Source organism: Morus notabilis, unplaced genomic scaffold, assembly GCF_000414095.1.
Source record: "Morus notabilis unplaced genomic scaffold, ASM41409v2 Scaffold1185, whole genome shotgun sequence".
NCBI lineage: Eukaryota > Viridiplantae > Streptophyta > Magnoliopsida > Rosales > Moraceae > Morus > Morus notabilis.
Window position 1 is genome coordinate 51806 of NW_010357564.1, and position 17223 is coordinate 69028.

At 30.2% G+C, this 17223-nt stretch overlaps 1 protein-coding gene and 1 non-coding gene across 3 annotated transcripts; one reads left to right on the forward strand and one right to left on the reverse strand.

The window, feature by feature from the left end:
• The first annotated feature begins 1884 nt into the window (after window positions 1–1884).
• LOC112093406 lies at window positions 1885–1991 on the forward strand. The gene has a single exon (XR_002903031.1). It is a non-coding gene; the product is annotated as a U6 spliceosomal RNA (small nuclear RNA).
• Window positions 1992–11846: 9855 nt separating this feature from the next.
• Window positions 11847–14174, reverse strand: LOC21401174. Of its 2 annotated transcripts, none has more exons than XM_010090124.2 (2): window positions 14038–14174; window positions 11847–12795 (listed from the first exon to the last, which is right to left on the reverse strand). In XM_010090124.2, exon 2 carries the CDS (start codon window positions 12781–12783, stop codon window positions 12205–12207), a length of 579 nt encoding a protein of 192 aa, XP_010088426.1. In that variant the 5' UTR covers window positions 12784–12795; window positions 14038–14174; the 3' UTR covers window positions 11847–12204. The 2 variants fall into 2 exon arrangements, with proteins under 2 accessions (XP_010088426.1, XP_024027398.1); XM_024171630.1 differs by having other exon boundaries at window positions 11847–12845.
• Between the last annotated feature and the right edge of the window lie 3049 nt (window positions 14175–17223).

Here is a 17223-nt window from a genome sequence, read left to right on the forward strand (position 1 = left end):
AAGATTACGTGCCTGATCTTATCCTCAATTATTTCCTCTAAATAGATTAAATTTATACTGATTAGAGGTAATTAGTTTAGCTCACGTAAGTTAATCTACTACTTACAGTCCAATATCAATTTCTGAATAATTCAATATTGTTTTATATTCTCTCTCGCGTAATATTTCAAACTGTTTCAAGTCTTGAAATTAATTTTAGACTGAACAAATTCTAAATTTTAATTTTCTGTATTCTATCCCAAGAATGACGTTTCTGACAGTGTCAACTCCCGAGCTCATATTGTATCCATCTACTCTAGGTATTTATCTTGTGACTTTAACCTAACTGTCTAGCAATTAAGGATTTTTTTCTTCTTTTAAAATGCCAGTGCGTTTTTTTTTATACGCCGCTAACATCGTGCTGTGCTTAGAGATTCTTGAAATTAAGATTCTCAAACTATACTTGTACTGAAAATTATTCCGCCTTAAAATACTGCGAGAATTTATCGATCGAATTTACTTGATCGAAACATGAACTTAACATGAAATTTGCTATAGAATTTAGGAATACATATATTAATTCCATAAATCCTCCATTCACAATATAACATAATATTTTCTAAGAAAATCCTTGGCTTAAAAATACATGAATTGTATTATTTAAGGTCTGGAATTTTCTCAGTCATTACACAATTACTGTATGTACCCATAGGTCGGATATTTATGGATTATCGGTTCACGGGCACTGATGACTAATAAATATCTTATTTGCTCGTAAATACGGATGACGGCATCGATGCTGACGATGAAGACTATTAAATATTGTATTTATAGGTAAATATGTTATCGCCGGCCACCAACACCTGCGCCGGTACCCATGACATCGCTGGCGACAAAGAGAGAGATGGAGAGGGCAATTGGCTAAGTAAGAAACAAAAGAAATGAAAACCCTACAAACATGGATAAATTTAAAAATGACTATTTTTTTAGAGTGGAAATTTAAAATATACTATAATTTATCAACATTAAAAATATATGTTATAAACTTCAATAATATGTCTAAAATATGCTATTTACTATATTTTTTCCCTCAAACTAATTATATATAATATGTGGTTTAATTTAGTTTCTAACCCATATAAAAACGAGTTTCTCAAAAAGATTTTACAAGAAATATTAAAATTAAAAAATTAATCCGGGACAGAAAAGAAAATCAGAAATTGGATTATACAATGCAAGAACGAATTTTTAATTTATATTTTATTTAAATACAAAAAGTATTTAAAATTCCACATAAGCAGGTAAATAACTAGTTACCCACCTAAAAACACATTTCATATGCTTTCAAGGTTTAGTGGTCATTAATTATCATTAATTTATTTTTAATCAACTATCTATTCATTACAACCAACTAATCAATATCACACGGTTAAAATATTAATACCCACTAATAGATAAATATTGAAATAGTCATTGAAACCACTTCCATATATAGGATAAAGATTTGTTGTCTCATTTTCCTGTTTCGGTATAGTTGTTGCTCCAATTAAATTTTGACACGTCGTGAATTGTTTAAGTGTTTTTAGTATTTTATTCCTATTTCTAAATTTAGATAACATAATAAATAAGTAGTGAAGAGACAACCACAAAGACAGAAAAATAGAGACAGTAAATCTAGACTCATGCGTATATGTATCTATATTTGATAGGCCAATAATATATTGTCAAAATTCTTTTTTATCAACTATTCAATTTGCTACACCTATTTAATTTTTATTTTTATATGGTTAAAATAATAATGCTTTACTAATGGATAAATATTGGTGTAACCATTAAAACTACACCCTATAAACACTAATTTAATAGCTTTGGAGGCTGTATTTTCATTGTGTTCATCTATCTTATTTTAAAAATAACAATCAACTAATATTGTTCTTAACACGATACAGAGAAGATTAGCATGGCCCCTGTGCAAAGATACATGCATAAATTGAGAAATGGTTCAAATTTGGTTGTTGATTTTTCTCTTTTTTAATAATATTTAAATTGGGGGTTTAGTAAAGGATAAGTTATTCAGAGAGTGTCACTCTAGTTGGGATATTTTGAACAGTTTTAATATCAGTTATCCTCTCTTATCATTTATTTAAAAAATCAACTAATATTGTTCTACCTCAATTTTTCTTATGGATCAACTTAATCTAAAACATTGATACATATATTTATCATTTTCCAATAAGTTTGTGAAAAAACACTTCATTACAGAGGATAATAAATAAGTGAACGCTACCTCTTTATTAAAAAAAAAGTATACGCTACCTCACGTAGAAAAATCATAAATCGTTCTTTTAATTCTAATGCATTTATATATAAAAATTATAAGATATTATCTAAATCAACTTAATTAAAAGAAACAAACTTAAGCCCTAAAAGTGTTTCTTTTTTTTTTTTTTTTAAATTCATCAAGAAATTCCTCTTTTTACCAGCCATGCAAGAAAAGGGATTTTACTAATATAAATAATTATTCACCTTCAACTAAAACCAGCAAACAAAAGAAGAAAAGAAGTCATGGAAGCTCAAATATGCATGGAGATGAAGAGACCCCTATTTCCAGAATTCTAAGTTTGAGATCCACATTAACCATTTTCATCTATATTTTTCTCTGTCATATTTAATATTTACTTCTTGATGTTTTTGTTTTTGCTGTTTCTCTAAATTGGAATCAGTCACCGGATACTGGTGTATTTTATTTATCCAAATAATTTCTTTTGGGTGCACTATAGCATCATTGAATTATGTAAATTGGTGAAAAACTCACAATAAACGTATGGAATTCCTCTCTCATTTATTTATTTATTTTCCTTTTTTTCTTTTTTTTTAATGTTGAAGAAAAGAGAATAATATTTGTGTAAATATTATAACAAATAAACTCGAGAAAGGACCGAAAGGCATACAAAGGAGAACATGAGCATTTCCAATGCTTTGTCAATACCAAGCATTTAGATTAGGAAAACATGATGGCTAGGTAAATATTGAATAAAAATGATTTATTAGAGTATTTTTAAGTCAAAGGCGTTAATACTTCATATTTTATTTGTAAATAGAATTCTTATTAGTCCTAAAATGAATAAAACTCTGTATGAGCTTTCTAAGGATAGAAAATCCAATGTTAGTGAATGTTTTATTTTGAACACTAAGTTGAAAAATTTTGACGCAAAATGAAATTAATAATATAATGTGTGAGTAGCACAATTATATAAAAGAGCAAAGCTAAATATACAAAGCTAAAGGGAAAAAAAATAAAAAAATAAAAAACTGCAACTTAAACCAGAAAACAAATGAAGAAAAGAAGTTATGGAAGGGAAACACATAATCAAAAGAGAAATCATTTCAATATTGATGATTATTTCAAGTATGCATGTCTTGCCTTCGCTACATGCCAGTGCTATATTCCTATTTCTCTATCTCCATGTGCTCATGATCCTTCCTCTTCTTCACTTGTTTCATGCTTCAAAAATGACAATAGTGTTTCAAAATAGACTGCTTTTGAGTTTTTCCCTGTTCTGATTCCTTCTTCCCCCGTTTTCAAAATGGGATGACACATTAAACTTTAAAGGGATTACATTTTTCTTCCTCCCGAATTTGTAAATTTGTTGCAATGTGCCCCATTTCACTAAATTTCTTCAAATTTTTTATTAGATTTAAAGTATTAAAAGTTGAGAAAATTGAAAGATATTTGTGTTACATTTTAAATTGGGATGTTGAAATTTTTCACTAAATTGCTTTTTCAACGCTAATTTAACACAATCATTTAAGTGTTTTTAAGTTAATTTATTTTAATTAGAAGAAACATAATTAAGCCCTCAGAGCTTTTTTTATTTAATTCACTAAGTAAAATAAAATTTCTCCTTTTACAAGCCATGCATGAGAAAGGGCTTTACAAATATAAATAGTTATTTATGTTCAACTACAACCAATAAACAAAAAGAAGAAAAGAAGAATTAGTCATTAATGTATTGAAGAGAAACACACGAAAAGAGTAATCATTTCAAAATTGATAATTATATCATATTAAGTATGCATGTATTGCCTTTCCTACATGCCAATACTCCTATTTCTCATTGTCCTTACTCTTCTAATTTACTTATTTCCCACTCCAAAAACGACAATCACATTTCAGAACTTCCATTTCCGGTAAGGAGACTCACTATTTACTAAAATTGGGCGTGTAAAGCTCGTCAATATGAATTTAGGCCCCGTTTACTTCGCCGATTCGAGTTTAAAATTTGAGTTTTGCTACAGTAAAAAGTTCTCAGAAACAGTCACATCTAACTTTTTTACTACAGTAAAAAACTCTCACATAAAATCACATCTCAATTCGAATTACAAACTCGAATCAGTGAAGTGAAGGTACTTTAGATACTTGAAAATTTTGGTACTACTAATATTATATCATTTAATACTTGTGCAAGTAGAACTCGAGAATGCATGGAGATAAAGGGACCCCTATTGCCATAATTCTAAGGTCTTGTTCACTTTGCGGATTCGAATTTTCAATTCGAGCTGAGATGTGACATTTTCTGAGAACCTTTTATTGTAGCAAAAAAGTTAGATGTGACATTTTCTGAGAGTTTTTTAATATAGAAACTTAAAACTAAAAACTCAAATCAGTAAAATGAACGAGGCATAAGTATACCTTTATCATCTACAACGCATCAAGTAGCTCTCATCACTTTTTAATTAACGTGATAAAAACTTTAATTAACGTGGCATTATATTTTTAGAAGGATATGAATGGGACACAAAAAAGGACACAGGGGTTGATTCCCCTTGTACTACTACATCGAGACTTTCCGTTTTTATTTTTTCTAATGCATTTATACAAAGGCCCCAACTAGGAGCCGCTCAACAGTGCCAAAAAGCCAACAACAAACACACTAAAGGAACAGAGCAAACAAATGAGGATCATTTATATATAATTATAAGTTATGACTCTACATGATCATCAAAATAAACAAAAATAGGCCCTTAGGTGATTAGTTTGGTTTGAAAAAAAAAAAAAAAAAAACAAGAATTGTCGTTTTATACAAGCCATGCATGTAAGGATTCTAGTACAAATGGTTATTTATCTTCACCTACAACAAACAAAACAAAACAAGAAAAAAAAAAAAAAGTCATGGAAGACAAACACATGATAAGAGGAATCATTGTAGTATTGATGATTATTTCAAGTATGCATGTTTTGTCTTTGCTATATGCCAATACTCCTATTTCTCTATCTCTACATGATCATCATCCTCCCCCTTCTTTGCTTATTTCCTGCTCCAAAAACGACAATCGAATCTCAGAACTTCCATTTCCAGAAACTAGAATCAAGGTGCGTGTTTGGAACCGTTTTTGAAAATAATTTTCACGTATTTCGGGAAGCAAAAAATGAAAATGAAAACGAAACAACGTTTGTTTAACAAATGTTTTGAAAACGAAAACAATGAGAATGATTTTTACGAAAGAATTAAAAAACAGTTGAAAGTTATTTTCACCTTTTTGTTTTCATTTTTTAGTACTTATCAACAGTATTATAATATATTACTTAATAAACACTATTGTACTTTTTTATTATACTCAAAACAACCTTTTAAAAAATCAACCAAACATATTTTTAGAATCGGTCTCAGAATGATTCTCAAAACAATCTCATTTTTACTTTTTATTGAAAACAAAAGCATTTTGAAACTAATTCCAAACACACCTAAGATTCGAAAAGCGGGCGGATGAAATTTGTACATGAATATTCTAACCCTTAATAAAAGTTCGGAAAGAGACGAGGGCATTTTTGGCTTGTGTCAAAATAGAAACTCGATTATGCATGAACCCTATTGCCAGAACACCTATGTTGACCAAATAATATCAAAGTATAATCTTTTCCCTGATTTCTTTTTTATATTGGAATAGTTGGGCAATTTTTTTTTAAAATAAATAGTTAGTTTGCAGGCCCTCTGCAATTTTGTTCTTCCATTTTGTCCTTCAGCTAGTCGGTGAGCTGCTGTTTGTTCTTGGATCTGTTATTTTTTGCGCAGCAACCATATAAATGGTCTGGTTTTGTAATCCTTTTCTTCTAGCAAGTTGGTTTATTACGCACTACAAAATACACTTTCACTTCAAATTGGTAAATAAATTCGTCATGTTTTGCCAAATAAAATTTCAAAAAAAAAAATTACATTGTTTTTCAAAAAAGATTTCACTTTCTTATTAAAATAAAGGAAAAAAAAAAAAACAAACAAATACTTGTTCAAATTGGTATAGTAAATTTTCTAAGAAGTTTATGTAGTCGTGCTTCTACAGCTAAAATTTATAAATGTCAGTTAATATTAGATTTCTATGATATTGGGCCTTTGGTCACCGTTATTTTCCGCATTTAAGCCATTAATTAAACCAGGTTTCATGGAAAATCTTTTGAGACAGAAAACGTCAATTACAATAAGAACAATCAACAATGCATCAAAAAGGTAAATCAACCAAAATAAAGTACATGAGACCATAATTGCTGATATAAAATTAAGGTGCGTTTAGAATTCGTTTTAAAATAATTTTATTTTTTGTATAAAATTAAAAATGAAAACGTTTTCAATTTCAGACATAAATTATTTTTAAAAATGCGTTTGATAGTTTTATTAAGAGATTATTTTCAGTGTAAAAAAACCTATTAATGTCTTTCTCTCTCTCTGCTCAACAGATGTTTAAAAAAAACAAAAAATGAAAAACGATTAAAAGTCGTTTTTTATTTCTCTCATTTTACACTAAATTAAGGGCTCGTTTAGTTCATTGATTTGAGTTTTTAATTCGAATTGAGATGTGACTTTATGTGAAAGCTTTTTACTGTAACAAAAAAGTTAAATGTAACTATTTCTGATAGATTTTTACTGTAACAAAACTCAAATTCTAAACTTAAATCGGTAAAATGAACGAGATCTAAAAAATTATTTTTATTTTTATTTTTTATTTTTATTACGTTAAATACCATTTTAAATTTTTTTTTTTTTTTAAAAAAAACGTAAAAAATAAAAACGACGTTAATTTTAAACACAGCCTAAGAAATTCACTATTTTTCTTTCTCCAAATGGTCTAAAAAATGGTCGTACAAGTCGTAACCCTTTTGTCAGGGGTCTCTCGAGCTCGACCCCACTCCCTTTCTAACTTCTTTTGTCGTGGGCTGTTACTGCTACTACCCAAAACGTGGATAGTGGGCCTTCCAAATTCTGACACGTGTCAGAATATGTCTATTGGGAGTTACTTCTGATTGTGGGCAGTTATTAGTATAGTGCCGTGGAATCATGCTTTTTGCCTCAAGGAAGTCAACCCCTTCATTATCATCTGTCCCTCGAAATGGGCTCGATGTCGAACATTTTTAGGACTTCGCATGTCTGATGGGCTTGACGAAGACTTCAATCGATCGACTGATTGGGTTCGACTTGACATTCGGGTTTGATCACAAGTTTGAGCTTTAGAGATTTGGGTTTATCGAATCTGACCGAACAGTTTAATTTCTCTTTTTGAGAAATTGTAGTAAATTTTTTATAAATTGTAGTAAATAGGCTAACTTAAAAAACTTGTAAAAGTAAATAGATTATTTATTAATGATTAGAAATTTATAGGTCATTTTTAATTTTAAATTATTTATTTTTCAGTTTTATCTTTTGTTTTCATTTTTATTTTCTCATTTTCTTCTTATCTTCCCCTCCCCCCTCCCTGTTACACTTTCTCTCTTTCTGCCCTCTCTCTCTCTCCGGGTTCAAGTGAGAGTGAAGAGAGAGGTCGGTGAGAGAGAGAGACAAGTATTAGAGTTTTGAGTGGAATTCTCATTTAAGGGTATTTTTAGAAATTTATTGTTTATAAATCTAGATTTACCTTAAATTGGCCTATTTATTAACTTTTCTAAAACTTTAGTCTATTAATTTTAATTCCTTCCAAATGTTGGCCTATTTCCCTCTATCACCCCCCTTTTTTTTAAAAAAAAAAAAAAGAAAATCTAAGAGGGGGGGTTAGAGCTTGGTGTAGTCCAGAAAAAAATTGAATAATATATCGGATATCTAAAAATAATTTGACATTTTAAAAAATTAAACATAGAAGGTTAAAATAAAGATACTTTTGGTATGGATTGAAAACATAGAGAAATACTTTTTAGATTTTAAAAACTCAGAAATAAAAGTTGTATTTAGACAAAACTTGGGGATAGTTTTTGCCTCATTCTTTACTTTTCTTATTATGATTTCAGAGAAAAAGGCAAGAACCACCGAGTCGTCGATCGATGCTCATGGCCCTAATTGCGAAGAACAAAATTGGTTTCTCGGTTTGAACAAAATTGGTTTCTCGGTTTGAACAAAATTGGTTTCTCGGTTTGAACAAAATTGGTTTCTCATTAGTTTTCGGTTTGAACCCACTTGAACCGAAAATTGAGGATTCTACATACCTCCCCCCCTAATGTTCTTGATGGTTCTAATCCATATTATTGATCCCACCAACCCAATTACTAATAACATAACAATTTGATTTATTGCTAATTAATAATTATTATTATTTTGATCCTCTATTATTTAATTAGTACTTATTTGTTATGAATCATTATTTTAATAATAAACTATTATACTGTTTATCTATTATTTTAATCGTTATGTATATATGCGTTATGTAAATATGATTTTTTTATTAATTGATTAGTTTTTCAACTTCAAAAACTATTATGACCTACCAAACGCAGTTCTTGAAAACACAGTTTTCATGATGTAATCAAACATTAGTTCAAAATTTACTTCCATTTTAGATCTTATACTACTAAATACATGTTCAAATAACAGAAAACTCCTATATAAATTCAAACCCAAAAATTTAAACCTAAGGATTCAAACTCACAAAATTTAAACCCGTGAAATGAACGGGGCATTAAGGTTTTTCAACTGGTTCTTGTTTGTCATTGTGGTGGTATAAAAGCTTGGATGGATTATCAACCTCAGGAATATGTAATGGAGTTTCTTATGGCACCCCACTAAAAACCCAATCTCAAGCCAAATCACCCACTCACTTTTATTAAACTAAACAATGCAAAAGGTATTCGACTTTGTATTTATCTTGTAGTTGCCCATCTTACTAGGAAAATTAACCAACATGTAACATTTTTCTACTCGAAAATTGATACGCATATATCTAATTATCTACGGTTTTCCACTACAAATTTAATTTGTTAAAAACTCTCACCTATAACCAGAATAATTAATTACAGACTACCTCTTGTAGTACATCGAAAATTATCACTTCTATTTTTTTCCTAATTCATTTATAATTAGTGACCTACACTTAAGCCAAATAATTAAAAGTAAGCCCTTACATGATTAATTTTTTTACAAATTCTCCTTTTACAAGCCATGCATGTAAAAAGGGTTTATTGTATAAATTGGTATTTATCTTCAACTACCACCAACAAACAAAACAAGGGGGAAAAAAAAGTCACGGAAGACAAACAAATGATGAGGATTCGTGTCATGGTTTGAATCATGATTCATGGCTCGCTACAGTGTTTTTTCTAATAAAAAATACACGTAAATCGAGAATAATTCTAAATCATAGTTCTGAATCAATGAACTAAACGTCTACGAAATATTGATGATTATTTCAAGTATGAATGTATTGCCTTTGCTACATGCCAATATTCCTTCTGCTCCATCTCTAAATGATCGTCATCCTTCTCCTTCTTCACTTATTTCCAGCTCCAAAAACGACAATCATATCTCAGAACTACCATTTCCAGAAACAAGAACCAAGCTTTGCGAAAAGTGGGCCCAAAAATCTTGTAGTGGAAAATATAAAACCTTAAGAAAACAAAGAAATACTAGAGCACTTCTCACTTGTGTTCGTAAAAATCATCGACTATGCGTGGTGACAAAGGGGCCCCTATTGCCAGAACAACTATGCTGAGTCCCACAAAAAAAAAAAAAAAAAAAAAAAAAATTTGTTGATCAAATAATACTACGCTATATTAAAATTTTTTTTTTCTGATCGCTTTTACGTTTATTCATAGGCTTTTGTGTATTAACACCACCTAAACTTTTTAAATTTGACAATTTAGTCCTTAAATTTTTTTTTTTTTGTCAATCAATTCTCAAAACTTTTAATTTTTGGCATTTCTAGTCCTTGTTGCTCAAATTCGTTAAAATTTTGATATTGTTTGTGTCAAATTACTTACAAGTGGCAGCTTAAAAAGCGCATTAATGATCATTTTTGTTTGGTATTAATAATATTTCATGTTAAAATTTAGATTAAAATTTAAGTTATAATTAAATTAAGTACAAGTTTTTAAATGTATTTCTACTGAAACTAACAAAAATGAACATCAATGTCCTTATTAAGCTATCATTTGCAAGTTAGGTGTAAAAGACTGTCAAAATTTTAATAAATTTGAGCAACAAAAGTTGAAAGTGCTAAAAACTAAAAATTTGGGGTGTTGATTGCCGTGAAAAAAAAAATTTAGAGACTAAATTATCAAATTTGAGAAGTTCAGAAAGTGTTTCATACAAAATAGCCTTATTCATAATAAAACAAAATGGAAATCTTCAAAGTGTTACGCGAAGGATCGCGGGTTCGAAATCTACATGGGCCAATTTGTCGTTATTTCAACTAATACCTTATTAAATAAATAGCATTTTCTATTTTAAAATGAAATTTGTGTGGGCCATTAGATTCGTTACCATAAAAATTAGTAAATATTATATAAATAAGAAAATTAATAATTATTAATAATGATAATGAATTGTCCCTACTACAAGATCATACTATGAATAACTAGTCTCGTTTATTTTATCGATTTGAGTTTTTAGTTTTATATTTTTACAGTAAAAAGTTCTCAGAAAATGTCACATCAACTTTTTCTATTACAGTGAAAATCTCTCAAAAAATGTCACATCTCAACTCAAATTAAAAACTTAAATCCGTGAAGTAAACGAGAATATTATCCATGTCTATCAGTGCTTTGATCAACACTGAACACTTTTCACGTTGCCTGACAACCAACACAAAAAGTTACGAAAACATTGCTTTTTACGCCGGTTCTAGGCAATCGACATGAAAAGCACATCGTTTAACGGTCACCGATGTGGAAAGCCTCTACGGTCACTTTTGACATCAGTTAGACAGCTGATGTGAAAAAATCCTCCAAAGACCACAAAAGGTCCAAAGCACTAAGCGCCTAATTAGAATATGTGTTTAAATTAAAAATCAGTTTAGTTCGTTGATTTAAATTTTTAATTCGATTTGAGATATGATTTTATATGAGAGCATTTTACTGTAATAAAAAAATTAAATGTAATTATTTTTGAGAATTTTTTACTGTAGCAAAATTCGAATCGGTGCTTGAATCAAAATTTGAATTTAATGAGAGAATTCATTGAGGAAAATTTTTTAAATTTTAATTTGGTGTGAAAAAAACACTAATAGAATCTAAAACCAAGGTTTAAATACATGTTCAAGAATCGAACAATCAGATGATCACCGACATGGATACCATGTACAAACAGTTTTTCCTTGTATGAATGAGCTTAATATAACCGTAGGATAACATAGCCTAGTCCTACCATGCAACATAATTATTAACACAGAAATAACATCTTAAGAGTGCACTCTGAAAAGCATATCAAAATCGAACTATCAGAAAACCCTGGGCCATAAAATTCAAAGAAAAATAATGAGAAAACATGAAATAGGAATTATATATAAAAATAGAGCTAAAAAATAATAACCACAATAAACTACGGAAATTAATAGGCCAAAATAAATGAGATTTTACGGGTGGTTAAAAAATATAATCATTCAAGTAAATATGATAATTTAAATTCAAAAAGCCAACTGACACAGAATAGATATTATAACCTCCATCAACACAATCCCCTTGTTTTTTTTTTCTTTTTCTTTTTCTGTGAGATTAAACAAATTTGCAGTCTCAGTTTTAAAAAATGTGGCGTTCAAAATGTTACAACCCCATCTTACCATCCACCACTAGTGTTATCAATATAAGGCTCATGTGCTGCTTTTATAACTGCGAAGCTGCCTTTGCCTCCCTCATCCATTTCTTCTTACCGCCGCAGAAACTAGAACCTCCAATTTGAGAGAAATTTCCCCCACTCTCGTGATGCTTGCAGAGTCAGAGACGCATTTTGGTGCTGCTCAAATCCCAAGTCTTTGTGATCACTTCTGATGGTAATATTGACGTAGGAGCCCGTGTGGCTGTGAGGCAGATGGGAAGGAACTCCCGGGATTCAGGTAATACTTAGGTAGGAGCCCAGGAGGCTGTGAGGCAGATGCGAAAGAAGTCGATCCATTCAGATATGAAGCTGGCTGTGTCTGGCTAGTATGAGCACCCCAAGAACGTTGCTGCCTACGGGGGCAGTTCCGTTTCCTGTGACCTGTTAGTCCACAATTAGAACACACTCGACTCTGATCCCTTTTGCTGCGTCTCGAAGAGCTACCTTGGCGTCTATAGTTCTTTCGAAATAATCTTGAAAACTGACCCCAGGAGAGGTCTGATACGTCATAAGCATCCACCACCGAGTCCCACCAATTCTCAGCCAACCCTTCGAACAGATAAGTGGTAAAGCCAATTCGATATTCTTTAGGAACTTCAAAAGCGTCAAACTTCTTTTTGATCTCTTTCAACCATCTCCTAGCAACTTTAGGTTTTTCCAACCCTTGAAACATTTGGGGCTTCGACTTCATGAACTCGATCAGGATCTTTGCTCGGTGGGCTTCAGGGTCTTGTTCTCCCATCCTCGATGCACCCTAAAATACTTGGAATATTGTTGTTACACCCCAAAATCAAGAACCGATGGCTAGGGTGTGAGATCAATTAGATTCCTTAGTTCATAGATAGTTTTTATAGACGTAACGTCCGATAAAGAATGGAAAACAGGCATCCTAAGTTATCAAAGTCACATGGTTCGACAAGTCAACACACAACGATACCGCATATAAAGTAAAATCAAACCAAAGAACATGTAAAAATCCCCTGAAGGGCGCGAAACTACTCCGTTGCCACAAGTCTGCTAACAATCCAAGCTAAAGACTGAGACACGGCAAGTCTCGAGCTATCAGAGCACTACCATATCATGTAATGATAATAAACTTGCACATTAGTTTAGGGACTTGCGCCTAAGAACGCATCAATGACGCCCCCTCTACTATGAGGCATAATCAATTATTTTCAAATACACATTAGGGAATAACAAACAAATAACCATCCAATGTATCTCACAAAAGTTATCCAAAAACATGTCAAATGTAACGTAGAGCCTCAAAAGATTATTTTACAGTTGATATAAATATGTAACAAAATATACACAACTCACTTTCTTTACAGATTAGCTGTTATTTTAGGGGGAAAAAAACAGACAAAAATAAATAAATAAATAGACTGTAGACAACATGAATAACTACACAAACAATAATAACATTAAGGGTCCGTTTGGAAGGCGGGTTCAAATCTAAGTGGTTTTAGCCATAATTTGGATTTTGTGAGAGAAAACACAATAACATAACTTTTAAATTCATTTTTTTACGAGAGAAAATACCGTTTGAACCAAAACCAGGGTTTCGAACGCATCCTCTAAACAGGCCCTAACACAATGGTAATTTGGAATTGTTTTGCAGATAAAATCATAAAATACAAGAAGTTAGTGTGTTGTTGGCAAAATTAGAAAATAAACCATATGTTGAGCAAAAAATAAAAATAAAAAAAAATATTTAAGATACAATAAAATAATTCCACAAAGATAATTAAGATACAATCTGGGTTTTTGAATTTAAACACCAATTCCACAGAACACAAAGATAATTCGATAGAAACTAATCTTAAATGCAAGAAACCAGTAAAAACCCAAGTAAAAAGCACAAAACAAATACGAACCCAATAAGAACGAAAATTTGATGGAAGGAAAAAAGACCGAAACGGGAAATCTTCGAAAGATAAGGGGTTTTCTGAGAGAGAAAGATACAAAATTTCCATTGAAGTGAAAGTCAACTCACCGGAGAATCTGATTATTAGTTCTCGAATATCTGCAGAGAGAGAGAGAGAGAGAATCGGCGACGGCGAATTTGGGGCAAAAGATACGGTGGTCGTTGGGACGATTTGGGGCTTTTGTGTAAAGGTCGTGTCTTGGATTTTCGTGTGTGGCCAACTAAGGATATTGTCGTTTTTCCTAGTTTTCCTTATGGTATAAATTACCCAAAACACCCCTACTGTTTTGCTTAAATACCAATTTCACCCTTTTATAATGCAAATGTTAAAACACCTTGAAGCAATTAGTTTTTTTACAATACCAAGATTACTCCTCCCAACTTTTATTATACACAATTTAAAAAATTATTAAACCAAAATTTTAAATAAATTCAATCTTAAAAATTGAAAAACTCTAAAAATGATTGATGTGTTTGTTTGATTAAATATTTTTTTGAACATTTTTAAAATTGTTTTATTTAACATTTAAGGTAAATCATATATAAAATAACATGTAATATATATTAGGAAGTGTAATTTTGATATTTTCAAAATTTTAATTGTTTCAGGTATTTTTCCTATCCTTATTATTATTATTATTATTATTATTATTATTATATCGCCATTTCATTTTTTTTCTTGAGGGGACATTGTCGTTTCTTTTTTTCTTTTTTATGTTGTTTTTAGTTCTTGTCGTATTCATGTGACTCTTGTCGTTAATCCAGGCGTCATTTTCTTTCTTATTGTTGTTTTTCTTTTCTTTCGTTGTGGTGGTTTTTCTAGTTAATGTTGGTTTTTAAGTAGTTGTGTTTTTTATTGATTGTCGTTTTTTGTTGTCCTTTGTCGTTAATGTTGTTTCTAATTATTGTTTTGTCGTTTTACATAGTGTGGAATGTTGTTTGTTTTAATAGTGATCCAAACTTTTCATTTCAAATCATAAAAATTAAATCATTTGAAACCTATTTACTAGACAAGCCCTTAACTTTTTCTCGAAGGTCCTTGTCGTTTTACTTTTATCATTATTATCTAGGTTGTCTTGTCTTTTGAAATATTGTAAATATTAAGGTAATTGACTTTTTGGGTTTTACATGTTGATGTCGGCTTGGGTATTGCTCTTATTGTCGTTACTAAAAGTAGTCCTTTTACGTGTCATCCAATGTGGAAAAACAGGGGAAAACAAGGGAGATATAAAGACTTAAGATAGAAGATGAAAGGAGATACAAAATGTGGCTTCCAAATTTGTCTTCTAATCACCTAGTTTTCAATGGGATTGTAGCATTTTACATTGCTCCACAAAAATTTCTGTACAATCTAACTCTTTTTTACTACAATGTTTTCTCTTATATAAATTTGCTTTTTCACTTAAATTCTCAACTTGAACTCACGAAAAGTGTACGTTCTGAGCTTGCATAACTAGCACACAAACTATATATTAACGACATGTGTAACCCCCATTTAGGGGCACGCATGATATGATTTTTGGAAAATAACTCTTGGTGGAAACCAAAAGGCTGTAAATTAGTCTTTGTAAAAGTCAAGTTATAACAGTAGTAAAGGTCCCCAAAAGCTCCCAAGTGATAAGAAACTTATTTATAACCTGCTTATATGATGCAATTGATTGAAAATCACTCACAATTATTGTTAGATGTTTAATAACATGCAAACTATGAATAATAGTAGTAAACTGAGTGTTTTCTAACTTTGCTGCTTACTCGATCGATTAATTACTTCAACTTGTAGTTTAGGGCCGTGCCACTCATCGGCCGTCTCTGAGATTGCCTAAAGCTGAAGGGGATGGGGGCATGAGGTGCACCACTCAATGAATATTTAGTTACTAATTAATTAGTAAACTAATATTATTTAGTAGTTAATTATTTACAAATTAATATTTATGTAATTGATATAATAATAATAATTATTTATTTATTAAAGTATTATCAATTATTCCATTACTAAAATATTACAAATCATTTTTGGTTGTTAATCTTTAATTAATTACTATTATTTTTATTTTTATTAATTATTTAGTAATTAATTATGTAATAGTTAATAATTAATTTAATATTTAACTTATAGTCAATAATTAGTAATTAATATTTAATATAACAGTGTTCATAAGTACTAGAAAATGAAAACGGAAAAGAATACGCAATTTTCAACTGTTTTCTAATTACTTTATAAAAATTCTCACTATTTTTTATTTTTCGTTTTTATTTTCAAAGTATTTACTGAACTAGCGCAATTTAAAGACCATTTTCATTTTTGTGCCATAAAAAACGTGCAAAAACATTTTAAAAACAGCAAAAAAAAACTATTCTAAACGCTCCCATTAATTTTCTTCAGTTTAAGTATTAGTTTGGACGTTAGTCTTACTTGTCCACCAATGTGGTTACAATTATCAACCAGATTCAGGAGATGAATGTAACAAGATAATATTGTGTGGAATGTGGATATAGAAGACAATGACAATATAGATCCTTTTGAAGCTTCACCATCGACAATAACTATAATCTCGCCTTTTCAGGTTGAAGGGCGGAATTTGATAAATTGGAAAAAAAAAAAAAATTTGAACAAAAACTTTGTTTTCAACAAAATTTTAAATATTTCATATTGCAAATCTAAATTGCTAAATAGGTTAATAGATAATGAAATTATTATATAAGTTCGCAATTTTGGTGGATCATAGACCTTATAAAAAGTGAATTAAAATCAGTCAAAAGCTTGATTCATTTAGATCATTAAAAAAAAATGTGCGGCTATTTAAAACTTGAGTTTTACTCACGTCTCATTGAAAAGAAAAAAAAAAATTATGTCCCCACGACAAGGTACATCAATGAACTGAGAAAGACCAAAAATTCGAATAATAAACATGATTTATTGTATACACACATTAGTGACATCCAAAAGATCAATCCTAAGCGGAAGACTGAGACCTCGTTCACTTTGCGGATTTGAGTTGAGATGTAACATTTTCTGAGAGCTTTTAACTGTAATAGAAAGAGTAAAATGTGACATTTTTTGAAAGCTTTTAACTGTAAAAATATAGAACTGAAAAACTCGAATCGGTAAAATGAATAATACCTGAGTTTATAGGTCAAACTCTCACTCCATAGATGTACTGTTTACGTACATGAATATCTTTATTTATTTATTTGACCGGTCCCTTATTAATTACTCTATAAATAGATCTGCCCTTTTAGTTTCTAATATCACTT